This window comes from Colletes gigas, unplaced genomic scaffold, assembly GCF_013123115.1.
Source record: "Colletes gigas isolate AHSC1104 unplaced genomic scaffold, ASM1312311v1 Colletes_gigas_Sc00010, whole genome shotgun sequence".
Lineage (NCBI taxonomy): Eukaryota > Metazoa > Arthropoda > Insecta > Hymenoptera > Colletidae > Colletes > Colletes gigas.
The window spans coordinates 8,442,434-8,468,098 of NW_025106639.1; the positions used below are offsets into that span (position 1 = coordinate 8,442,434).

General features: G+C 47.6%; 2 protein-coding genes across 4 annotated transcripts; one reads left to right on the forward strand and one right to left on the reverse strand.

Moving 5' to 3' along the window:
- The first annotated feature begins 3,143 nt into the window (after nt 1–3,143).
- On the forward strand, nt 3,144–17,953 carry LOC122397689. Of its 3 annotated transcripts, XM_043397019.1 has the most exons (7): nt 3,144–3,274; nt 4,633–4,745; nt 7,951–8,052; nt 10,858–11,109; nt 13,130–13,339; nt 15,542–15,691; nt 17,817–17,953. In XM_043397019.1, exons 2-7 carry the CDS (start codon nt 4,653–4,655, stop codon nt 17,880–17,882), a joined length of 873 nt encoding a protein of 290 aa, XP_043252954.1. In that variant the 5' UTR covers nt 3,144–3,274; nt 4,633–4,652; the 3' UTR covers nt 17,883–17,953. The 3 variants fall into 3 exon arrangements, with proteins under 3 accessions (XP_043252954.1, XP_043252955.1, XP_043252956.1); XM_043397020.1 differs by lacking the exon at nt 7,951–8,052; XM_043397021.1 differs by lacking the exon at nt 7,951–8,052 and having other exon boundaries at nt 3,175–3,281.
- Nucleotides 17,954–19,464: 1,511 nt separating this feature from the next.
- On the reverse strand, nt 19,465–23,914 carry LOC122397688 (mitochondrial amidoxime-reducing component 1-like). Its single transcript, XM_043397018.1, has 5 exons — nt 23,614–23,914; nt 21,203–21,507; nt 20,162–20,440; nt 19,812–20,089; nt 19,465–19,637 (listed from the first exon to the last, which is right to left on the reverse strand). Exons 1-5 carry the CDS (start codon nt 23,621–23,623, stop codon nt 19,475–19,477), a joined length of 1,035 nt encoding a protein of 344 aa, XP_043252953.1. The 5' UTR covers nt 23,624–23,914; the 3' UTR covers nt 19,465–19,474.
- Between the last annotated feature and the right edge of the window lie 1,751 nt (nt 23,915–25,665).

Consider the following 25,665-nt stretch of genomic DNA (forward strand, 5'->3'; position numbering starts at 1 on the left):
GGGGGAAACTCGACGTTATCGCGTACACTTTGCAAATTCGTTTCTCGATCCGAGTATTCTCTGCCTCGTCATCGACTAACGATCCCTCGTTCCTCTCATTTCTGTCGTTCAATTCGCTGACATGTAATGAGCGGAAACGTCGTAACGAAACAAACTGCAACGACGTTTGTAATTCGCGGGAATGCAAGACAAATCGTGCGCACAATGGCGCTTCTTGGTTAATAAATGAACTTCTACCGTGACTTTATAATGTCATGCATGTTTAAATGATGCAAAGTGACTGTGGCTCGAAGTAAACTAATTTCTACAACATAATAGAGACAGTTTCTGTTCCCCCAGGTTGCTGAAACGTAATAGTTCTCGAGTGGCACATGCAAATACGGAGACCATCGTCGGTTTCCGTGAGAGCCGTGACTCGGTGTGTTTGAACAGTTTTAAATTTGCATACGATCGTTAGACGAGTCGTTACTCCCGCCCATGGAAAGCAATATACAGGCGAATTAACTTCGTCGCGTTAGATCCACGGATCGAAGGACGCGATGAATTCGAAGAGTTTACGAACGAGTTCAAGGCGGTCGATTCAAGTTTCCTCGATGACGGGTGTTTCTTAACGAGTTTCCGCCAAGCTCATCGGGTACTAATTGCTTTTCTCAGGATTCATTACCAAACCGTTGCGAAACATCGACTAATTATCGTTGAGAAGAATTCGAAAAATCGCCGATATCTCCCGATCGACAATTTCGAAACAAACACTGTGATTTGCGTCTGTCAATATTGGAACACGTGCGCTCGTGTCACGCTGAGACTTTGGAAACCTTAGAACTTACTCAGAGAATGTTCAGTAGCTGCGAAAATACAAATGCAAGCACAACGCTCGAACAATCTTTTCCTTTCGTAATTCTGAATATACAAGTGTCGGGGCACGACTATTGCAAACGCAAAACTTTACGAGATAGTCCTTTGTGTTAGGATATTACTTTATCCCAGATGTTTAAACGAGCTACCATAAACGTTCGAATATTCTCGCTTCCTCGTATTACATCAAATTCATACCATTAGTTTGAATTTCATCTATCGAAACGAACATACCAAGCGTAACGACTTTCTCGTCGCTTTGTGCTTCGAATCGATTCAATCGACAAACAAATAAGTCATCTTGATTAAATTTATGATTCCTCGACATTCCTGAACATTCGACGTTGGTTGGGACATTTTTGGCAGCCACAGGCTCGATAGAACGTGACGATTTCTTTGCTAATGATTAGCGACGCGCGTCGTACGAGCTGGTTTCGCCGAAGCGTTTCCGTCGCATTGTGTTTTGCGATTCGAAAAACGCTCTCGAAACGGAGACAAGATTGAGAAATTTGCGTAAATACGACGCGAGCGTGCGAATTAATCCCGTCGCCGCCGCGATTTCGTAGTTACGAACAATTGGACGGCGATCTGGAACGAAAGTTTCGCGCTTCCAGGTGCACCGCGATGCAGATCGACGAGATCCGTTTGGGATCTTAATGGCATTTTCACTGGATGGTGCCAGCGACAAGGTCGGTGAAGCAGTAAACGAAACTGGAAACGTTTCTCGGTGAAAGCACGTCCACCGGATTATCCAGATAAATCCAATTTACGCGGTGGCTCGTCAGGGACTTGCTCACGAATAATTGGAGGAAAGTTCCTTTTGGGATGCTCTAATTAGGCGTTAGGAACCTATTGTTTTGGGTAGCGATCCGCAGCAAACGATAACTGCAGCGAATCGCGTGAATTTACGTGTCTGCGGGAACTAAATTTCAAAGGTGGCAGGGAACGATTAAATTCTCGCGGTCCCAATGAATTTTTAAAAGATAATGACTCGATAAGCGTGGATTTGAGGGACCTTTCTGCTCCAGATAATTTCTGACCGGAATTAAGTACGGAGACGTAACGTTACGGACGATGTCCGCTGAAAGAATGATCAACTTTCATAAATTGTACCAGGGCTTTATATAGGTTCGTAGTCCCTTCTGCGCGAATGGGGCAAACAACAACCAGTTCCATAATCATATACAACAGCGAAAATCAAGGATTTCGTTCGGTGTAACACGCGTGCAACTATGTATTCAAATACGGGAGCGTTTTTTTATACCTTAATGAATAATAAAGCGCTTCCTTCAAAGTGGACGCGCAAGCATTTGCTAATTGAACGTAAACATTCGATGGTCTTTGGCAGAGGATTACAAAACACAATTCTCTGCGATGAAAGAATTCAATTAAAAATGTAATTCATTTAACAATTTTATTCGCCAAATAAAAACAAAAGAACTGCTCTATCTAGGGTAATAGGACAAGGTCCAGAGAATGAGGCTGCTTCGGAAATTGATCCTCGCTTACGGTGTAATTTAAATATAAGATGAACTGAAAGATTCTGCAATGCGCGAGAACCATTCAGAAAATGGAAAATTTTCTTATTCTATTGCAAAGAAATATCACTGGCATTTAAAATTATTTCCTATTAAAATACGCATCGTTGAACAGGTTGGCTATTATTATATTAAATCGTAATCTTCCTTGTCCCCGAACAACGTCGGTGATGACGTTTCCTCACAAAATTATAGACGGCTTTATTGCATGTACAAACATTCTTGAATAATTTGGGCTCAAAGTTCCATCCGCATCACTCAGACATAGCGATTTATTTTGCATAAAACATTACCATACAAAGATCTGTTGATCCTTCTCAGCGCTCCCCAGCATTAGTTAAGAGTCCTCTGCATCGTTCGATGATTTCCATTAGCTTCCTACTGTATCTACTCACCTGTTTTTGTGGCTTAAAAATATTGCAATCCAAACGATCTATTCCTTTAAATTGTTATATTCCATGGTACTTCAGATTTAAATGCTTGATGAAAGACTAAAAAAACAAATGCCAAACGATTGTCCATCGAGCCGACCACGGAGGCCTCGGATCGCTATCGATCGACGGGATCCACGCTTCCGTTCATCTTCACGGCCGGATTCGAGGATCTCTTTCGACGGCCGGATCGATGCTCGTCGACGATCCCTCTCTTCAGCATCGCGCGACGGCGTCGGCGAGCAGAGAAAGAGGAAAAGAGAGGACGGAGGCTTAAGTGTAGCGTGGAGGTGGCGCCAGGCCCCTCCTTCTAATAAAAGCCGCTCACTAAGCTCCGTTACACAGACAGTCACAGAAAAGCCGACGAGAGCAAGAGCCGCCGAGAGCTCCTTTTGGGTCCTCTTTAGAAGCGGCCAGTCGAAAAGTTACCAAGTGACGGATTAATAAACGGTGTGTGGTGAGTTCCTAGACGAGCGGCGCTCTCGGTCGCGGTTCGCGCGATTCGGTATCGATCACGAGGAATAGGACCACGTGACGGGGTTCCTGTCATCAGTGTGGAAACCGTCTAGCTTCCGGTATTTCGAGCGAAAACCTAGACGCCGGGACTTCCGTTGAACGGAACCGAAGGCTCGACGGGTTGTCCCGTGTGCAGAGTGTTCGAGCTTCCTCCTCGAGTTCCCGTTCGATGAACAGTGGTTTCCCGGTGCTGCAGGATCGCAGAATCGTCGAAGTGAAAATCTTCGCCAAGTGGTTCACTAGCAAGAACGACGAGCTCGAGGAGAAACTCGAAACTCGCTAAGTCCGAGGAGAATAAACGTTTTGACGTCGTACTGTGACGTTCCCCACGTGTCAGTCGTCTTTCGACGTTGCTTTTCTCGCGATCGTTTCCTTTATCGGGGATCCACGGTTTCGGGAATAGAACGCTTGCGACAGTTTTTAGTTCCGGTCGAAACGGAGGCGCCGAGAGGGAAGCAATAATTAATTATTCGAGTTCAGTGTGCGCAACAACGGGCTTTGTTTAAAGAAACTTGCTAATCTTTGACCTCAAACGCGCAAGGTTGCACCATCGACTAACTGGAAGACGTGCGTACTGAATCTATATTGCCTCGACGCGTTGCCATTGTATTCTGGATGCTCGCCATTGCAATTATAGACTCGATCGGTAGCCGAGTCCCATTTCAATTTCTGATTTCCTCGCCGTGCGATGAAAATTAATACCGTGTTTAATGAAACGATCGCAAAACACCGATCGACGGGATTTTTCTATGCGAACCGGTGACCTAGAAACGTCCATTTAGCGAACGATACATTTAAAAGAGTCTGGAGCCGCACGTGTCAGGGGAATTGTCGAGTATTTGGTCAGCCGTCGTTGCGTCATTGATCTTCGGTCATCTTTGCGTCATCGAACTACGAAACGAATCAGAATTTTTATTTCTCCTTTCCTCGAGACGAGCCGGACATCGAATTAAATTACAAATTTTAATAAATTAACCATTCCAAATGAATTTAATTGGCATTCGAAGAGCTAAGTTAATTGTAAAACACGACGGACCATCTTTCCTCGAGAATCTCCGGCGTCGAGGATGCCAACAGCATTCTCGACTTTCATTTCGTCGAAAGTGATAGTTCCGAACGTATCCATGCTCGGGAAAGGAGAGCCTCCCCTCTCCCCGATGATCACATCGACTCCTTCACCTTCTCGTCTTTGTCTCCAGAATCCTCTCGAAACATTTCCGGCTCATCATGACGAATTTGCAAAAATTCCGACGTTCGCGAATCCTCCATTCACGAAACTATATTTCTTGCAGATACACTCTCCTAAACAAACATGAAGTCCACATGCATCATCTTGGCGACTGCGCTGTGCGTGGCTTTGGTCAGCTCGAATCCGCTTCCCGAAGGAGAGCGCCTTCGGTCCGAGGTAAGCATCTCAAAAAAAAGATCCTCCGTCCACGAACGTTCTTGACTCGCTGTTTGCTTAGTATTTAGAATGTACATATTCTTAATTCGACGCTGGAACAGCACGCGAACACTGTCTCCGTGTCGCAGAGCAGCTCGAATTAATTCCCTCCACATTTCCAGGGGAAAAACGCGAAGAATTTGAAACGAGTCGCGTAAATCGAAACGAACCCTTTCGCAACCAGAGGCGCCCAAGGCACAAAATTAGTGCAAACTGGGCAATAATTCAACGTGTTCGCACAAGGGTCTCTGTTATAAGAATTCGCACGTGTTTATATGGATCTCCCGTTGAAATCGTCGATGGTCTTCGATCGGTCATCCTCTTTAGCCCCGGAATCGGAGAAAGTTTCGGTTTCCGTTTGCAAAATTCGCCGTTCTACGGCGACAAGCACGAGCGCGGTTAATTGCCGCGTTAACCGACGATGGAAGAAACGTCGGGGCGTCGATCGTTGCGAAAGTTCTCGCCTCGACTTCAATGTCCTGTAAAAGAACCGATCGTTGGACCGAGGCGATCGATTCGGTGATCGGAGATGATGTTTCACTTTCGACCGGGGCCTCTTTCACTCGTACCGAGCGTTACGACCGCGCGCGGAACACACGCGACAGAAAAAAACGCTCGCGATTGTTATCCGGCAGTTTGCTTTTTGCCGTTTTACAAGCGAACGCGTAACGTTCGCTAGTTCGATCGCTCGGCTTCCATTTCAAAGGCGAAAATATTCCCAGCAGTTTCCTGTCGGCCGGCAGTGATTTCTCCCAACTTCTAACGCTCCTCTCGATTCGATGAAAACTCGTCTAGCGTCGGGGATTTGCTATTCCGATGACCTTCGCGTGGTTAGCGTAATTACCGGTGTAAATATTTAAATTGCCAGGACTGACATTGACATCGTCTCTTCGACGAGATCGAATCATTTTATGCCCGGCATACCAGCGCGAGTATTTGCAATTTACGGCTCGGAATTAAAAATAATTCGGCTCCCTTGCGTTTCCTCGTGGAATGCTGTCGAGCACGGACGTCGAGTTTGGTCACTTTCTCGTTGCCTTTCCTACCGTGCAAGCGTTCGGGTTCAAAATTGCATTCGTATAGTTTTGGGATCCGTTAAAAAGTCTGTCGTAAAGAACGTGGTTGCTAAAACCGGAAGGTCGTCGTCGAGACTCGCGCGTCATGGACGAAAGTCTCGCGTTTCCTGGCGAAAGAATTTTTCAGTGGAAAGGTTGGGCGAACCGGGCCAGGCAGGCGAGTATCGAAACAGTCCGTCGAAAAGCTAGGACGTCCAACCGGCTCTCTTCTTCGGCTCGACACTTTCACTGGCCGCGAACACTCGCAGAGTTACGGCGAACACTTTCTTCGCTCGATCGATGCCGAATGGAAAGCGCACGCGTAAGCGTGCACGCATTCACGTGCACGCGTCTTTCAACCTCTCTCTGATCTGTGATTCCCAAGGCACCGTGCTCGACAGTGGTTCCCAAACCTCTTTGCCTCTTCTGATCGAGCTACAGTCAGTGGTGAACCTTTTCCCGGTCGATTTATCGATCATTTCAAAGCACAGATCGAAAATATCGGTCGACGACAAGCGCGAGTCTGAACACTGCGCGCCAATTCCGGAGACTTCGATGCGTGGTCAAGCGCGATTCTGAGGAGACTTCGATGCGTGGTTAAGCGCGATTCTGAGGAGACTTCGATGCGTGGTTAAGCGCGACTCTATTAAGACTGGTGGGCTTCTAATCGAATTATGTATTTGCTGATTATTCAAACGTTTCGAATTATATTTGAATGCTTGAATTATACAAATACTTAAGTACAGTATGAATTGGCGTTTCCTTAAAACGTTTCGTAATAAAAATAGCAGAGAGTAGGTTACAAGGGGAGGCTGGTTTTTGAAAGTACACCGTGGTACTTCCTAGATCCTCCTGTTACGGGAGGATCGATTATTCGAAAGTGGCCGATCTGTTCCCTTTTGAAAGCAGCGTGAAATTGCGAGATGAAGTCACTAGAGCGGAGATCGCGATGGACGAAAAAATTGCTGTGAATGTAAATGTAACGTGTAGGAAGAAATATCGTAACAGGCCGGTCGAATGTGAGGGGAGTTTGAGGGAAAGTGAACCGTGGCAACCGGGTTAAGCAACTTTTGAGTCCGATGACCGTCCAAGTGTCCAAGACGGCTCGATTAATTTGTTGGTAAATTTTTCTCTCTGTTGTTGCAAAACACGCTCGATTCTAGGGCTCGGTTTTACACCGAAATAGAACATAAACCAGCAAACAGCGGAGCGAACTACCCAATAATCGACACTTTGAACCATAATGGAAAATTCCGTTCTTTGTATTCTTTTTGCACGATACGAGAAATTTACTATAAAAACACTTTCAGCGAAATAAGTCGAAAGCGCCGATGACTGGGTCAGCATCGAAATTAGATAGACGAATTCTTTGTAAATTCTTTCGATGCTCCGTTTCACTTTACGGACAACGGTCGCTCGTAACAGAAACGCGCGCGTTCCGCTCAAAACTACGTATTGTAGTAACAAATTGTAGCGGCACTAATGCACCATTCCTCTAATAATACGCAATCGCATCGTTTAACTCGGTAATTCTATTTGAGTTACCGTTGGACGCAACTTTACAGCTCGGCCGTTCAACGGAATTATTTTTATCGCTCTCGCGTCTCGGTTCGCAGCTAAATGACCAACGCGCCGTAAACTTCGTACAGACTCGATAAAGATCCTTCCGACATGACGCTGCCCTCTACTATCTGCTGCCGTTATTGCACAACGACGTTAACTTACTCTCCCAGCCACTTTCAACGAGCTCCCAAACGATGAAATTACACTCGCCGATACTTCCTCGTTTCCGCCGATAACGCAAAGCAAAGAACATTTCGGTGTCTTGCGCTAAGTACGCTAGCTTTTCAATTGTTAGTTCAAACTGTCAAAACGAAAGAATTTGGTTTCATATAAAAGTATTGGAGAAATTGTTGATCGAAGGTTTCCTAGCCTTGGTAGTCTTCGTCGACACGAGTTAGTTGTTTCCGTAAATCACGTAGATTCGTTGACAAACGATCAGGGAAGCGAAGACTGTACCGGGATTTAAGCGGCGGAATAACGAAGCAGAGAAATCGTTCGTTGGCAAATGAAAAAAACACTTTGTTGGGACGAAGGGAAACTTTTTTCAGACGCTCGATCGGCTGATGATGATCGAAGCCGACGACGTGGCAGCCCTACGGAGCAAAAGGACGATCGGTATCCTGCGGGAACTGTTCCCGGAAGTTTCACAGGTGAGCCGTTGCCGATCAAAGCGCAGTGAAATCCTGCAGACGGCCAGGACCATTGAAGCACTCCCACCTTTGTCCCTCGGTATCCTGCTACGGATTAGAGGACATTGAACGTCCTCGAGATTGTATCGTGGGAGGCACGCGCGAAGAAAATTCGTTCGTCGGCTCGAATTATTATTAACGGAAGAATCGGGACAGTCCGTTGACCACGGTAATTTAATTCGCCGGAAGATAGAAAGTCTCGATTACGGGTGGGCTCTTCGTCCTTCCAGGCAGAGCGCGAAGAGACGTTCCTCGGAAAGAGACAAATCGTTGTTATGAAAACGAATGCAATTTATGCGAATCGAGTTAGAAGCGCGAACGAAATGCAGAAACGGTTCGAGGCGGAGGAGAAACCGTTGAATCGGCATTCCTATCAAGAAAGTTTCACGTTCGATTCACGATTCACGCAGAGTTTCCTCGTTTACCATGCGTTCTGTCGCCCGATCGTGCAGCCACTCGATTATTCGGTCGCTTTCGCGAATTCAGATACAATCTCGAACCGGGCGGGAATCGTATCTTCCCCGAGTCCCGATGAAAAATCACCTAATCGCAAAACCATATTCGGCACCTCCACTTCACGATCATCAGAGCAGCCAGTATTTCGGCGATCTCGAAACCACAAAAACACCTCCGATTTCGCGTAACCTTCTCCCGACCATTCCGGGGAAGGCTGACGACAGATTTATCATCGACCTCGGTCGAACCTTGGTTAAAGCGGTCCCGTGAACGGACGTTTCCACGACAGATCACAAAATCAGACAATCTAAAAAAAAGTTCGACGTCGAAACGAGACGGAGCCCAGGGAAACATCCTCGTGTAGGGGGAGCTTGTCGAAGCTCCAAGGAACTAGCCAGCTAAGAGCTGTTGTTTTCTAGATGGTCGAACAAAAGGTGAACGCGATAGCCGCGGAAATCATCCGCGCCGTCGGCCCTCTCGTGCTGCGCAATTTCCTCAGCAACAATCAACCGAGTGGTGGATCCAACGACGGATCGACGGCCACCGCCGCGTCACCCTTTGGCGACGACGACGACGACGACGACGACGACGACAGCGACGAGGAAACTAACGGGAACGGATACAAGTCGACCAGCTCGAACGGTTCGAAGGTCTCGATCGCGTTGCCGACATTCCCGCCGGACGAGGACGAGGACGCGAATTCGACGACCATCGCTTCCGACGAATCGAGCAGTACCCCGACGACCAACGACGCTCAGAACGCCGACAGGACGACCGTCGCCACCAACACGGTGGATTGACCGCGTCCTGGCCAACATGAGAGGTCAATGAACCGAACGAGGAGTAATCAAACGAATTCTTTCGGCGAGGACAACCACCGCGCAATCGGGACTGCTGCGGGAGCGAAAGCTCTGTCTCTCTGCCAAAACCACTCTTCTTCTTTGTGTTCGCTAACTCGTCTACTTCTCTCTCTGTGTGTATGCGTTTCTCTATGTTCTGTCTTCCCTCGGGAATCATCCATCGTCCGTGTGTCCGCCGACAGGCGAAAAATCTGTTTCTCTAAACGCTAACATCGAGCATCTCTCTCTCTCTCGTTCTCCTGGCTTTTCTCCGGTCGGCGATCGGAACCACGGTTTTACCGCTCGCTTTCGGATCATTTCAAGCTTCGCCAGAGATCGATCGTTAGTCGCGCTCGCGATCGTTTCCGGACCGATCGACCTTGCGTGACGACGACCTTTCTTGCGAGATCTCCGTCTCGTCGTGGTCGTCCTCGAGGCCATTCACCGGTTTCCATCGACGCTTCATCTTTCCAGACCCTTTTCGAGCAAGCTGCTTCTTTGTGTCCATGAGTTGCGCCAATCAGTCATCCGCCATAGTCGTTCGACGTTGCATCGATTCGTGGAACATCGTTTAACGCATCGTTGACTGGAAGGTGTTCGAACTGGATCGCGATGGATCTTTTTTCAGTAATCGATCACTTAACGACAATGCACCCGGCAATTACGTCAGCAACGCGTCACCTGCGTCGATGCGGTTGCACTCCATATAATCAACGCTGCTTTTACGTTCTTGGAAAACACCATCGCACCCTAAACCATCGATCGCTTTCTTTTCGATATCGAGGATCATGAAACACAGTGGCATCGGGGAGAAAGCAATCGATCCGATCCGAGACTCGCGCGTATGGATCCGGTAGCGCTTCCCACTCGCAGATCGACGCGTTTCCCGATTACGAGACATCGCGTGAACACGCGTCGCACGCTTCATCACCTTCGTGGCAAAATATCGATCCGTAGGGGTGTCGATCGATCGCCAATAATCGCAGAAACGTTCCCGGAGCGTCGTCTCGATGGAACAGGTGGAGAAATCAACCGCCATGAATAATTCACGGCGGGAGATCGATCGAGCTCGGATCTAAACACGCCTCGGAAGCCTTGAACGGATGATCCGAGCGTAGCCCAGATGCCAAAGAGCTGCTCTCGAGTAACTCTCGTTAACCCTTCAAGTACGACGCCCAGCTATGTCGTCGTCGCTTAAACCGTTGTCAAATTTTACCGCCTGGGCGCAATTGTTGTTTATTTACGGGTAAAGAAATTGCCCTTTAACGTTAGGTGAGGTTTGACAGAGTAATTTAGTTTCGTTTAACATCTCTCCTGTGACGTAACTCCTCCATAAATTACTAAAATATCGTATCGCTTGGGGTTGACAGTCGTATCTGAAGGGTTGATTTCCCAGCGTGTTCCTTGGCGATCGACCGGCGGCGATTCGTCTCCAGTTCGAAGGGATCGACCGTGAAACGTTTGCTTGCAGGACGTGAATCCGGAGGCGGAGGACAGGGCGAACGAGGTGGCGGCGGAGTCGCAGAACAACGAGGTCAAAGTGCAGTTCGCGGACGAGCAGGGAACGGACGACACGGCGGCGCAACTTACGCCGCTGGACGAGGTGGAAGCCGAGGACGACGAGAACAGAAACAAGAGGTTCCTGAACTTCGGGTTCGGAGGCTCTTCGAGCAACGGCGGCAGCGGCGCGGGCTCTGGCAATTTCCTCTTCGACATTATCAGGGTGAGTTTTCCCCGGTTTTTTGGGCCCTGGTCGAATGTCGGGTGAAAAATGGAGGTATCCCATTCGTTTCGAACCGTACAAGTAAACGAACTAGTCGATGCTCTGTTAGAGAAATGGATTCGAGTGGAAGTTCATCAAACCGTGATTTATTTTGCTTAATAATACTCCGTTTGCCACGCTTCGTTTAAACGTATGCTGTTCGAAATGCTCGATGCAATCTCGCGTTGGATTTCTTGGGCAACATTAACACTTCGACTGCCATACTTATTCGCGCACGAGACCCGTCAGGGACGGCCTTAGGCGGGCTAAGGAACTGGTCTAATAGCAACTGGATTTAGGGGACTCTCGTTCCGAATACAAAACACGCGGGGAAAGTCTCTTCCAGTTGCAACTCTTTTACGATCTCGGATGTCGATCTTTAGTGCCGAAGAGAAACCAAGACGGATCGTTGAAATGTTTTAATAAATAAAACGAGGAAGTTTCGGGCGACTTTCTACTCGCTAAATCATTTTTATTTCGTTTAAATCCGTTTAACGTCGGCCCTGCGATAGGCCACGGGTTTCTGGCCGCGATCTATGTATAATTCATGAAACTAGTGTTGTAAAAGCGAGGCTTGAACTAGTCTTAAATGTTCGAGGGGTCGAGTCTTGTGCAACCAGTAGAATGAGCCTTCGAGGCTTCTCTTGTAACTAATCGGATCGTATCGGGTCTTTTCCCATATTCCAATCAATGAATTTGACTCGTGGGTGTTAAGTGTCACCCATATCCGGATGACGTGGCAGTCTGGATAGAATTAGCAGATCGATGCTATCACCCGCCGATCGATTCAGTCGTTTATTTCTGTTACGTGATACACTAAAAAAAAAAAACGAGCTCGTAAAAGTGCAACTCTGCGTCAATAGCGCAAGGATCTCGATAATGGCGCGGCTAGACCGGTAGATTGTTTAATATTCAAGTAAGAGGCGAGTATCGCGACGGCCGCAAGGGCGCCTAGTCGAGACACCGGTGAAAGTCTTCAACCGAATTGCCAAGCTCCGTCGATTGGTTACTATTCCAAGGTTCCTGACCTAGGCACGACCTGGCCTCGCGGATGATTATCCCCAGACAGCATCGAAGCGTCCCCGTTGCTCGCTAGACAAAATAAATCGAGAATTTGACGCAAGAAACAGGTCATCTATCCGATTGCAGTCACCCTAAACTCGTAGATTGATCCACTACAGCGACTTTGGCTGCTACAATGTAATCTTTCGCGGCGCGTATGGCAGCAAGAAAACGAACAGCAGTTTTCTGGCTCCGTAAAAGGCAGACACCCATCGACCAGTTTCGCGCGTTGTTCACAATCGCGTCGTTACTGTTAGCGTATACGGACAATGGAGGTTCTCTCACAGAAACTAGCTAGCGGGTAGATAAACTAGTCCGTCGAAGAAAATACGAGAGATCTCTAATAATCTACGCATCGCGTTATTATTGCAGAAACAGGACCCCGGGCAACTTTCTTTATTTCTAATCGCAATTAACAGTATGCTCGGGTCGGGATTGAAAGCTGAACACAGAAACGTGCAATTTATAGGCCTACAGGGTGATTCTAGGAACAAGGACAACGGAGTAGCATAGAATAATTGATTCGAACGGTATACATACTTGATGCATTTGAATCCTGAGTGAAATTTCAACACAATAATAGTCGACGCGACAAATAGTCCTCCACTTTTCACCCAGAAACGAAACAGCAGCAATCGCGTTGTATCGAGGAAATCAACGGAAGAAGCGAAGATGCTGGCGACCGGGAGAACCTCCCCCGCCCGGGGGGGAGGAGAAAGGTGCGTCCTCCGCAACAGTTAAAGAACAATTTCAGCCGCTTTGCAGGGTCCTGCGTCTACGCGATAAGTAGCGGAGGAGGGCGAAGTCGGTGGTCGCGGACTTTCACAGATATCCAAAGAACGAAATGATATACGCAAAGACAGGGTAAACCCGAGGAGCGGATCAGTAAAGGAAAGTTCTCGTCTCTGTTCTCGTTTAGCAAGCGGCCGACGGGGCGGCAAGAGCGGCGGGCACGGTGTACCGCGTGGTGGCAGGTACGCAGAGCCTAGGGCTCGGCTTAAGCGCCTCCCGGGACTTGGGCCCGGCTCCCCAAGATGCCGCCCCTGCTGCCGCTCCAGCTGGTTCCTCGGCCACGACAGGATCCTCGACCAACGCACCGGCCGCGTCAGGAGCCGGCAACCTACCACCGGTACGCCAATCCTTCCGAGCAGAGCCGAACGGACACTGCCAAATGCACTTATCTCCTGGTCGACGGAACCGACCGGCTCCTATCCATCGATCTTCGGCCATCGTCCGAACATCGTCCCAATGGGGAGCCTCGTCGTCTTCCGTTTACCCTTGCTTCTTTCACTTTACTTATCTCTCTCACTCTCTTTCTCTCTGTATCTCTATTTCTCTCTCTCTCTCTCTCTCTACGTTTCCGCTTCCTCTTCACTGACACTACGCTGGGGCACCTCGCGTCCAAGCACTCCCGGAATACTTCTTTCGAGGGTCACGAATCTTCCACCAAAACCCACCTAGCTCGATACTCTCCTAGCGCGATCTGAAACTAGTCGAGTTAGCCATTTTGAGGAGCAAAGTCCTTTTACTCGGTCCTGTTTCTCTCACGCCATGGTCCACCTTGGTTCCGAACTTTTGAACCCATAACTGCCATTTTCTATCGTGACTTCTTCATCATCGTCGTTCATATAAACTGTTTCATACTTAAAGTTTGATCTCCGACTGGAATTAACTCTGTTCGCGTTCTACCATAACATCTGAAATCAATTCCAATGGTAACTTTCGCTTCCGTCGAACGTGTTAGCGCGGTAGCCCCTCGAAAAAGAAGTATTTCGCGTGTCCGTAACACAGCGAACCGCGTCTTTAACGGCTCGAAGCACGCGGCCATTCGCGCAGCGGGCATAATAACTGCACACGGCTGTGTTTGATCTGCACGTCATACTTCTCGCACGTGGCTAACGACCGCCAACCGCTCGTTTTGCACGTCTCCTCCATTTACTTTCCGCCTTCCGTTTACTTCTTCGTCGGGTATCTCATCCTCCTTGTCTTTCGTAGGCTTGAGCGTACCTCCGCAACCTTCTCCTCAGCCTTGATCGTGCTCGAAGCGCGCGTCCGGATCTCCGAGCGTGGAAAGTAACGCCGAGAAATGGCCACCGGAGATCCTGGCGCGCAATTCTTGCGAGGCGCAGAGTCGGTTTCCATGGTCCCTGTGTGCGTCAGGTTTCGCTCGCGATCCAGTCGTCATTGTCACTAACATCTGCGTGTTGCGTAACGCCTCGTCTGAGCGACTAAAAGGGCATACGCGTGGTAGCCATTGTTCGAACAGAAGCTTCCTCGCTCGCGAAGACGTGCAAGCGTTCGTGCTGCTTTTAGTCTCTCATCTCGAAGTCATTTAATACCGATCATCGTCACGTTTTTCCCACTAACACGAGTGTAGAGCAGCATCCCTGATCCCGATACCACCCCCCTCGATCCTCCGATACCACTTGTTCCACCCGGCCAACGGTCCCGACGCGACACCGACAACCACCGACTAAAGACTTTCGGCGAAGCAACTGGCTGATTGGACATCCCGGCCGATTCGACTCGGAATCTCAGGGCAGCCATTGATCGTATGCCGATTCTCTCGTTGTTGTGATCTCGTACTCGTCCATTGCACCATATTTTTAGTGACGTAGCTGTAGTTAACTCGTTGCTGTTGGAACGCACCGTGGACAAAGGTCCTGGCAGACGACTCGGCTCCGTCACCCCGGACACGATTATGCCAATATCCTGTACGCATGGTCGAAACGATGGACCGATTCGTCTGCCCCGCGCAACAAACTTTTTAGTAGCACGGTGCGTGACGTACGCTTCCGTAAACGGACCAAACAGCGGTGAGTATCCTCGAGCGTGCGTCACGCTGCCTGTAATTCTCACCAGTAATTATTATCGTCTTATTTGGGTCCTGGTAAACATGTTTATAGTTACTTTGCACCTGTAGGGTGTCCGTACCGCGGCCATTTTGTAAAATAGCTCCTTGGATCGGACGGAGACGTGTCTCTTTAGTCCCAGGTTGGCCTCGTCGCGTACAGACACCCTATTATAAATATCCCTAAAACAATGTCACGAGCCGAAGGAGCGCACGTAAGGATCGTAGCAGCAAGATCGATGGATCGTAGCCGCAAGTAGGATTCAGGATGTAAAAGCACCGTAGTGTCGGGAGCGCTGGAGCTGGACGTGGAGCTGCTACACGCTGCAACTATTCTTCCCATTAGTACGATATAAAAAAACGATCAATGATCAAGGCCGATCTAGGCAAACGTGTCTTTCATCCTTCTTTCGTGCCCGCCCCGAGAACAGACGCGTCATGACCGGTGTCGGACTAACCGGAGGCTTTGATTGCTTGCAGCTGGTGGCTGGAAGCGGAAGTCAGGCCAGCGCTTCCGGAGGCGTCGACGGGAAGGCCGAGGAAACCCCGGAGGCGGTCCCTGGACCGGTCACCAGGCTCTTCGTCATCGCGAACAGAGGAATATCGAATCTCCTACAGGACCTCATCCTTGTAAGTAACGTTTTAACCGTTGTTCGGTGCAAATAAAATATTCTATAATAGCCTAATTATTAAAGAAACAGTGTAACATAAAAGGAAACGCGTAGGAATGTAAATACGTTTACATAAACTGTTGCTAGAAAACAGTTATGCACTCGTATTGTAAGTTGGTGTTCGGCATAATATTGTCTGTGTTTAATAACTTCCTACGCCTCATTATGCAAGTGAAATTTGTACCAGTGTTTAATTTGTGGAATTCGTTTACAAAATCAAACGTTTAAGGAACTGATCGTAAATTCGGGGACACGCGTTGCACACCCTTGGTTACGCCACTGGTTTCATGCAATTGTTACGTTGATGATACGCTTTGCATAACGAGCGTAAAAAATTACGGGCAGAAGGTTTTTTTCTCATGGACACGAACGATGGCTCGTAGTGCGTTGCTAGATAACCCTCGATTGAATTACGCGAGCTAGAAATCGATTATGTCTATCGGAGCGGGGACGACGCGGACGAGAAAAGGAACCAAAATCGTTACGACGACGTCGTTTCGCCCGGAATTTCCCGAGTAAACAGCGTGTGACGGACGCGAGCTCGAATCGGGGAAATTGCATTTCCAGAACGAGCTTGAAACTGAACTTTTCGTCGCGTCGGTTCTTTCTCGTATTGTTTTACGCAATCGATCCATTTGAAAGTGAAACCACATTGTATTATCAAGATCGTAACACGCGTTCGTTGTACTCGGCTAGAAAAACAGATGCTTTTTTCCTTCATCCGGCGAAAGGCGTTCGCGCAACGCTCTCATTAAAAATGGTAAAATTTCATTTAACGAGTAAATAAGTATTTTGTGGATCTCTGACTTATCAACGTGCAAAATCGAAAACGATCAACAACGTTCGTCGTGGAATTATTAATTGCATTCCAGTTTCGTATGCATTCGAAATCGTTCGTGGAACGAATCAATCAGCGGGGAAAGGTAGACCGATCTGGTTATTGAAATAAACTAACTGCGAACCAGTCTTTACCACGAATCGTGTTTATTGCTCGTCCAACGTATAATGCAATTCTTCGCGAGGTGCTGAAAAAATGGGAAAGCAAACGCGATAAGAGCTGCCAAAGTTTCAGAGAAAATTAAAAGATTTCGTCGACGATCCGCAGAACCGGATTCGAATTCGACGCCGAGATTTCGCCGAAAGTTGCGCGTGCGCGGCGCGTTGTCGTTCCAGATATTAAAACCGGCCGATTACGCAAGTGCCCCCGTCAGGATCGATGGAAAGCAAAAATGTAAGCGACTTTCTCTATGAAATAGCTCGTCCAATTGCCGGCTGACTTATGCAAGCAGCTGCTACCTGCCACCTGGCACGCGATATTGTCAGGGGCATGGCTCACCAGCTCTTCGATGCCCGAACATCCTAATCCGCGACGATAGACCCTTGAAACAGTATTTTCCAATATGGCGGTGCCTTATAACCCAAAACGAGAGCGAAAGAAAGTGTTTAAGATGTCAATTCTCATCAGCTTTGGGTCTCGATGAGTTACGTTTTGTTTCTCGCGACGCCCACGATGGAATAATTGCATCGTATCGCAACGAGTAAGAAGAAAATAGGAAGTGGCGCGAAGTACGGCGGTGGTGCGAATAGGAGACGCGGCCTATCCGTCGTTAATGCTAATCGCGTTCATTATACGTAACCTTCGTCGAGCAAATTTGCTGGCCAGCGGCGGCCATCGGCTGGAAAGCGTTCACGCTTCGAGCATCGCGCGGAATTCGTTTCCCATCGGCGTTAAAAGTCGGAAACTCCGTTACAGACTCCGGCTTTGTTAGGTCAAAACGAAAACGGCACCGACGAACGACGGTTTTTCCGCACGAGTCGGTAAAACTTTGGTCGCGCGTACAAGAAACGTCGAAAGCGGCCGGAACGCGTCTCCCGCGAAAGCGTTGCATACCTATTCGCGTAATTTTCGTGAAAAAAAAGTATACGATCCATTACGATCGGAATCCAGAAAATACCTTCTGTTCGCCACGACTCTCTTTAGCTACCTAGTATGCAGTTTCCTTTTATGCTTTTCTGCCGAGGCAAGATCCTAATCGATGGAAAGAGTTTTAGGGAAATTGACGAGACTGTTCTCTGATTTGCAGCGCCTGGCAGCAACGAGCGAGCGCATCGTTAACTTCAAGGCGAGACTGATCACTTCCATCATCTAGAAATCGGTGAGAAAGGAACTAGGGTGAGGAAGTACAAGAAAAGATTCGATGGTCCTGATGTGGTCGGGCCACGTGGGAGCCATCGCCGAGCCGTAACTGTCGCAAGGAACACGGGTACGACGTTGGCAACGTAACCAGCCAACACGTTGCCCCCTTGTCCCCGAGGTCCGAAGTATCCTCTCGTCGATGGTGGAATCGTCCTCAAAAAAACTGAAACGCAACACCTCGCGAAATCACGCCAGATCGCGAGATCTCCTCGTTTTCTCTGTCCTACGCTTCGCTGTTCTTCCTTCGCTGTCGTATCTCGTCCTCCGACGTCTCTGAAACGCTCCTCTACTCTTTCTCCTCCCTCTATACAATTTATCTTCTAATTCTTCGATTTATCATCTATACGTAGACGAATAAATAGGTTCACACGGCCGAGATTCGACGACTCGTCGCAGGAACGTGCTTTACGCGAAACGGGGACTCGATGTACTCGAAATTGTAAATGTAAACCGTTTCCAGCGAATTGTACAGCTTACTTCACCGGAACTTTTCATCAACCGTGTACGCGAAACGTATTTTCCTGTCTTCGTCCCTTCGTCGAATCGCGCAAAGCCGAAAAGTAACTCGCGCGAACTTGTACATAGCTCCTCCCGGAACGCAACAGCGCCAAGCATTGATTGTTTCTTTTTTTTCTCTTCTTAAACGATCTATACAGGTTTCCTTTCACTTAGCAGCCCTTGTTTCCTCGTCCGTTTCTTTCTTTTTAAGGCTGCTAACGCGGCGACGATTGCGGTGAAACTGAGAACCAATAAATCTCCGTGTCCTTTGTAAATCGATAACACTCCATCATAAGTGTTTTGTAATATAATGTTCGTCAAACGTTCACCGCATTCGATTCGCGCTCGAAACGACGCTGTTCTCTTTTTTGATTTCCCGAAGGCAGGAAAGTGTAACAAGAGAATGGCTGTCGTCGGTGTGTTGATCCTCGAATTGAACGCATTATCTCTCTTATGTAAATCGTCCCTGTTGTTTTGTAGTGTAAATAAATAAATATTATTGTCATAAAACGAATGTATCTGTTAAACGTGCCACCCAACAGGAGAATAACGATCGAGATGCTCGGCGAGTCTGGAAAACACATTTCTCTGCGATTGTTTATTAATTAATATGCTCGCTAGAAATATATACGACGTCGTTCGATAGGCCGCGCGCCGAAACGTCTCAATCGACATTTAGAAAAAATACATTCGATGATATTCCCGCCGCTGCTCGTATAAATAATCTCCTCGTAAACGGAACACACATTTTCATAAATACCAACAATACCGTCGTGCTGTAAATATCGCGTCCATAGTCACGGCGCGATTTACTCGAGTCTTTGATCAAAGGGGCGCAAACAACCCTTTCGATTCAGTCGCGTTCACGAATCACGGATCACGGATCACCCCCTTTATTCGATTCGGAATTGAAAGTGGAGAATTTTAAGTGGTAGGCCTTTGCTACGAGTTCTTGCCACCCTCGGTAGATGAAAGACCTCTGTAGAAGGATCCGTCGGCTTCCCCGAGGACGAGAACATCGTCTTCGCAAGAAGCCCATCGGTGTAGCTATGGAGGCGTCACCATAGGCAGTTGCACCGTAGGCTCGCCCACGTAAACTGGATCCCCCAATTTCACGGTGCCGTTAGAACTCCTCAGACCGAGGTGAATTCCCATCACCGGACTGTCGCCGGTGAACGGACGGAAAGTAGGGTCCGTTATTTGCCTGTAGCTTTAAGGTGAATACTGTTTTCACTTCTCTCTTCAAACAACTCGATCTCGAATAATTCAAACGCGATGCGTGAAATATAAATATCCTGCGACTCGAACAAGTAACAAATATGGCGGCTGTGACGATCGAAAAGCTTTTGATTTATGGTAAAATTCTATAATTTTCAGGACATACCTTCTGAGAGTTTTCAAAGGCTCTGCGTTAGGGTTCTTCGTGCCTGTTGCCGGATCGATGGTGGTGAAGATGCACCTGGTACACGGCATAACGTTCTTGAAGATCACGTTGCCGACCTTCACCCAGCCCCATCGGTCCTCCTCGTACGGGACGGCGCCTTTCACGACGAAGTTGGGCCGAAAATTTTCCGGTGCTACCGGCTCCTCCAGTCGACTGTTCAGATCCGTCACCGAGCTTTCGTTTATCAGGCAATAGCTCGTGGCGTCTGGATAAGCTCCCTGCGGAAGAGGAGACCGTGTCTTCACAGAGTGTTCCACATCTCAACAAGTTATAACTGTACTGAATCTTACAGTGTCGTCGGAGGTCACCCAGAAAGCACCGATCTTTTTCCTGACCTCACGCATCGGATACTGTAACGGGTAGTAAACCAGCCTGTAGCCAACGTCTTCCTGAAGGAGGAAACGGGACAACCACCTGGCTGGCTCCTCGCCACAATCGCACGCAGCCACCGCCTGGCTCCACACGGCCACGCGGAATCCCTTGCCTTTCATTCGCGACAAATCGATGGACACGGACATCATCCCCGGGGCGGAAAGCGTGAGAATCGAACCGGTAATACTGGGTATCACCTGGGAACAAAAATCCCATCTCTAACCAGAGCGATCTGTGACAAATGGAAAATGAGTTTCTCGTAAAAGTATCCTCGAGGAACTCCACGAAGGAAAAACGCGTCTCGGGGCGAATTAATTATTCGCTACACCCGTTGCAAATTGCGTTTCCACGACGATAAAACGGTTCGTTAATCTCGATTATAAAAGTCGCGCGTTTCCTGAACGAAACGCGTTCCTTTCAAGCCTTTTCCGATCGGAACGCGGGCTTCTGGGACCACTGACGCCGGAATTTAACGATCCGCGAAAAAAGAAACGGCCGGATCGACGCGATTACCGTGCATCGATGCGCTTCTGATCCGCTCGCCGGCTTTCACGATCGTTGTTCCTTCTCGTTATCCCGAGCAACGGTGCACGCGTTTGCAAAGCAAAGATACGTTGATTAGATTAAGTAATTCGCCGACTGCTCGATCACGAACCATCTTATATCATCTCGCAGCGGCGAACCGCGTGTAACGCGTAATTACTCTCCACGGTATCGAGCCAGCGTCGTATAAAATACTCTTGATGCTCCTTCGCAAACTACTTTCCTGTTTCATATGGTATTTAGTCAATTTATCAACTCTACGTACTTCGAACATTGTTGCTCGAGGGCTCAAGATTGGGATTCATTTTCTATTCGTAAACGGACGATCAAATACTTGGTATTCCAATAATGTTTGACGGGATTTGAAATTAATCGTCGGTTTTCATCTGGCAGTGAACGAATCTACAATTTCCTACCTGGACCATTTTTGGAACCTGTCTGGCGGTGACGAAGTGTCCATTCAGGTCGATGACCAACAGAGTCCGATCTCTCATCCAGCCAGATTGCAGACCCAGTTTCGTGCAGTCCATCGACGTCATTCGCACGGGGCCTAGCGACTTGACCGGATACGCGACCAGATCGCTGAGCTCGCCGACCTTCCGCCATTTCGACGGCGGTTTTTCCTTCTGTCTCTTGGCCCACCACCACCATAGGAAGACCGCCACCGTCCCAGCGCCGACGACGACCGCTGACATGTACGTCAGCCGCGTTCTATCTGCCCCTGAAACGTTCGTCGATTAATTATCAACGGTTAAGCGACCATGCAAAACGATCCGCTGCTAGATCATTGTGTTAGAGTTACGATAACACGTTCTGTTAAAAACCGCTCGGAAATAATCCGTGTTTCCAACGCCGCGAAGTCTATCTCTAGCTCGAGGGGAAGATTTCTTACTTTCCAATCTATACGGAATGAATTGCTTCGTTTTCTCGTTTTGAAGATGGTCGAGGAACGGATGCAACCAAGGGATCGTTTTACAATGCAAATCGCCAACCTGTCTGATGTAAGAAACAGATGAAAAGAGATCCCCGGCAAGATTCTTGTTCCTGAACGATGCACACCAGGCTTTCGTCGCTACCTAAACTCGCTTCAAACAGAGCGTGAACGTTTTTTTGCTATGCTACATGTTTCTCGGATCTATCGCTAGTTGCGCGAATAACGATCAACGAAACCGTAATAACGATCATCCGATTGCTACAGCTCGCAGAATCCAGGAATGCGTTGATTCGAAAAAGACTTAGACCATTTAAGCTTGGTTAAAAGATATTGGTCGTTCGAGGTCAGCGATTCAGGGGGTATACTACTGTGATAGTAGGAATTATACTTTGATGGTCGCAAATTATAGGCAATATTCTTCGATAAAGAGGAACGGGTTTTAGAAATTGATGTCGATGAATACCATAGGATGATTAACGGTACAGGGGCGATTCGTTCTGAGCGAACGGAACTCGATGTTGTAGACAGACTAAGAAGGAACGAAATAATATTGTTATGGATAATCGAAACCGGCATCGACGTCGTTTCTCTCGCGAGAAATCGGGACGAGCATGGTGTAACGGAACACGGTGACAACGGTCTTCCGCGGGGCGACTTGCACAATTCGTTCGTGCCAAAATGACCCGCGTTGTCGATACTATCACGGGAAAGTAGGCTAAAGAAGTCCGTGCACTTTCGAAAATGTGCACAGAATGTTGGATTTTGTGTCTCTCTTCTTCCTCTTGCGTCAATGAGTCTCCCTAATGGTTTCGTTCGTCAAATAAAAATGTACATAGACGAGTACATGGAGTACATACTGACCCAATTTTATCTAAGGTATCTTTTGACTCAACGTCGCTGATTCGAGATATAAGTACAAAATTAGGAGAAGCTGTAATTAGATTGTAGGTCATTTAAAGTGTATCTTTGAAGTTGACATTACGAGTTGACATTACGACTCGACATATCTAATCTACACGAGTATAGTCGATCACGAAAATATTCGGTCAGTAGCTTGTGTATCCAAAGCGCACACATTTACCAATGAAGACAAAGTTTGTTAATGTGGTTGTACATAGGAGGGTATTTTAACCTAAATATCGATTAAAAAGGAAGAGTTCAAAATCCTGCATATCGAACAATCTTAAAGGAATCGAGTACTTTTTAAAACCCATACTATCTTCTCACTGTTCGTCAAACTTTCAAATCGCTGTACCGAAGAATGACCGAAAATATGACTTATCGGATTTTGTTATCCGGCCATACAGATGTTCTGTCACCGATTGTTATCCATTGCATCCTTCGAATCAAATCAAATGACAAAATGGCGCTATCTACAGATATGAATCCAACATCCCTCTTAATTAATTCTAGTTTCTCATTTACGATGCTCGACGCGCACGTATACGGTTTAGGAAGTATTAACATGCAATTGCACCTTGCGTTTCCACTAGCCACCCTATCCAGCATTTCCATTCGCAGTTATCGATTGCTATTTTTTGTACAAGCCGCGTAAAGAAGGGAAATCGTTCCGAGGAAGGGACCGATGTGACAATACAGCCTTCGCGTGGAATCAATACCACGGGCGTTGCTCTCCGACGTGCAAACAGCGATACAAATTAACTCTAACGAGGAGGCTGTGTTGCAAAACTCGTGTACAGATCATATGCTCCGGACGTGTTACGTAGTAGCTTCAATGAACGCAATAGAAATTCGTTCCATAAACACTGTTGTTTTTTTACAACGACGCACGTTGGGTAGAAATCCATTCATAGCGTGCAAGCGGTGGTTCGTGAAGCCATTTGAGCGCGATAAAAGATACCGGTTAGCGATTCTATAAAGCAGAATATTTACCCAGCAGCATGGCCAACGTCGCCGGAATCTCGAACGGGGATCGAATTTTACGAACGTGGTCAATGGCTGTGTGATCCCTCAGGATGGTGGTGTGTGAGCCGATCGACAACGAACTGAGAGTACTGACTCGGTGCTACTGAGACCCAGGGCGTTCAAACGGTCCAAGCCCACATATATTGCGATGAAACCACCTTTAGTTATCGCAAAATGGCCAGATGGCGCCAGTAAACGCCACAGCTACACGTATAGACCGTACCAATGAACACCACTACGAATATTTTAGCGTCGTCGACGACACCGTTATCAGTGCACGCTCGTGTTCAGCTGGTTCCCTTCATCGTCGTAGCACAGACGAGTTATACGAGTAGATCTTGCATCGAATCTATTTTTTCGACCCATTTTTATGGGGCTCCAGAGCCCCGTTACCATTTTCGTGAGATAGAAACTGAAATTTCATAGTAAAGAATTTTTTTTCTTGAAAATGGTTAGGATTTCGAGGGTATGTCTATTGACCAAAAATGATTGCAATTGATCCCTGCGATCGAAAATAATTTTTCCAGAATGATTTGAAACTTTTCAATTTCGTCGAAAAAATGCATCCACCTCCTGTCAATTTTTCTTAAACATTCGTCGAGAGAAGAAGGCATATCTCAGTTTGCCTTTGTCGAGTCTCCGAAACTTTACGAGCTCACGTACTTACGCGTGACTTGGCTTCTGGCATGGTGTGAGAAAGTGGAATGAGGTGTCCTCAGTGCACCCGGAGCTCCGTCTGGCATCTCTGCTGCAACGTTAGACAGTGGTCAACCAGAGACGTCAGACACAGCACCGGGTGCACCCAGGGACCCATCATTCCATTTTCTCACACATGCCAGATCACGCGTACGTGAGCTCGTGGAGTTTCGGAGAGTCGACAAAGGCAAACTGACACGTGCCCTCTTTCTCGATTCTCCGAAGCTGCCCGAAGTAATTTCAGACCGTCTCGTGGGAGTCGAAATCACATCTGGCAACGTATAACCATTACTGCTGGCTACTGCCAGCTTTTCACAGCCTCTGCTGGCTTCTGCTGGCCTCTGCTGACCGCTGACAACGGTCATTATATTTCTGACAACGTATAACGATTACTAATGACTTCTGCCAACCTTCGCTGGACTCTGCTGACCGCTGCTGACCATTCCTCATACTTCTGACAACGCATGACGATTACAACTTGCTATTAGTTGCCCCTGCTGGTCTCTGCTTGCTACTGCTTGCTACTGCTGGCCTCCACTGGCCTCCGCTGACCTCCGCTGGCCTCCGCTGACCACTGCTGACCACCCCTGATGCTTCCGAAAACGTACAACGATTACTACTTGTTACTGCTTGCCCCTGCTGGTCTCTGCTTGGCCCTGTAGGCCTCTACTGTCCCCTGCTGACCCCTGCTGACCACTGCTGACCACCCCTGACCACCCCTGACCACCCCTGATACTTCTGACATGATGTATAAGTATTCAAGCCTTGTATAATGTAAATCTATGGCAATAAATGATATAATTTAACAGAATTCTGTGTTCTCATCATTTTTACCTTTCTTTTCCTCTCCAAATCATTGCCTTAGTTTTAAGAGACCGTTTTCCCGGTTAAAATTGGATTCCCAAAGTGTCCAGCTCTCGTACTTGCTGCTAAAATCAAAAATTAACTTTTAAACTGTTTCGTCAAAAAGTCCTGAAACAATTGGGAAGTCCTGAAACAGCTGGAAAGTCCTGAAACACCGAAAAGCCCTGAAACTTTGAAATTTTTGAAAAATTGGAAAGTCCTGAAACAGTTAGAAAGTCCTGAAACAACGAAAAAGCCCTGAAACTTTGAAATTTTTGGAAAATTGGAAAGTCCTGAAACAACGAAAAAGCCCTGAAACCGCTGGAAAGCCCTGAAACCCCGAAAAAGCCCTGAAACTGAAATTTTTGAAAAATTGGAAAGTCCTGAAACAGTTAGAAAGTCCTGAAACAACGCTAAAGCCCTGAAACTTTGAAATTTTTGAAAAATTGGAAAGTCCTGAAACAACGAAAAAGCCCTGAA

Coding starts and splice junctions, on each gene's coding strand:
- LOC122397688 (XM_043397018.1), bottom strand. Junction 20,441..21,202: donor AGGTTCCAAAAATGGTCCAG/GTAGGAAATTGT, acceptor TTTTGTTCCCAG/GTGATACCCAGTATTACCGG. Junction 19,638..19,811: donor CCTTTGAAAACTCTCAGAAG/GTATGTCCTGAA, acceptor TTCACCTTAAAG/CTACAGGCAAATAACGGACC.
- LOC122397689 (XM_043397019.1), top strand. CDS start 4,653: ATGAAGTCCACATGCATCATCTTGGCGACTGCGCTGTGCGTGGCTTTG. Junction 8,053..10,857: donor TGTTCCCGGAAGTTTCACAG/GTGAGCCGTTGC, acceptor GTTTGCTTGCAG/GACGTGAATCCGGAGGCGGA. Junction 15,692..17,816: donor TCCTACAGGACCTCATCCTT/GTAAGTAACGTT, acceptor TCTGATTTGCAG/CGCCTGGCAGCAACGAGCGA.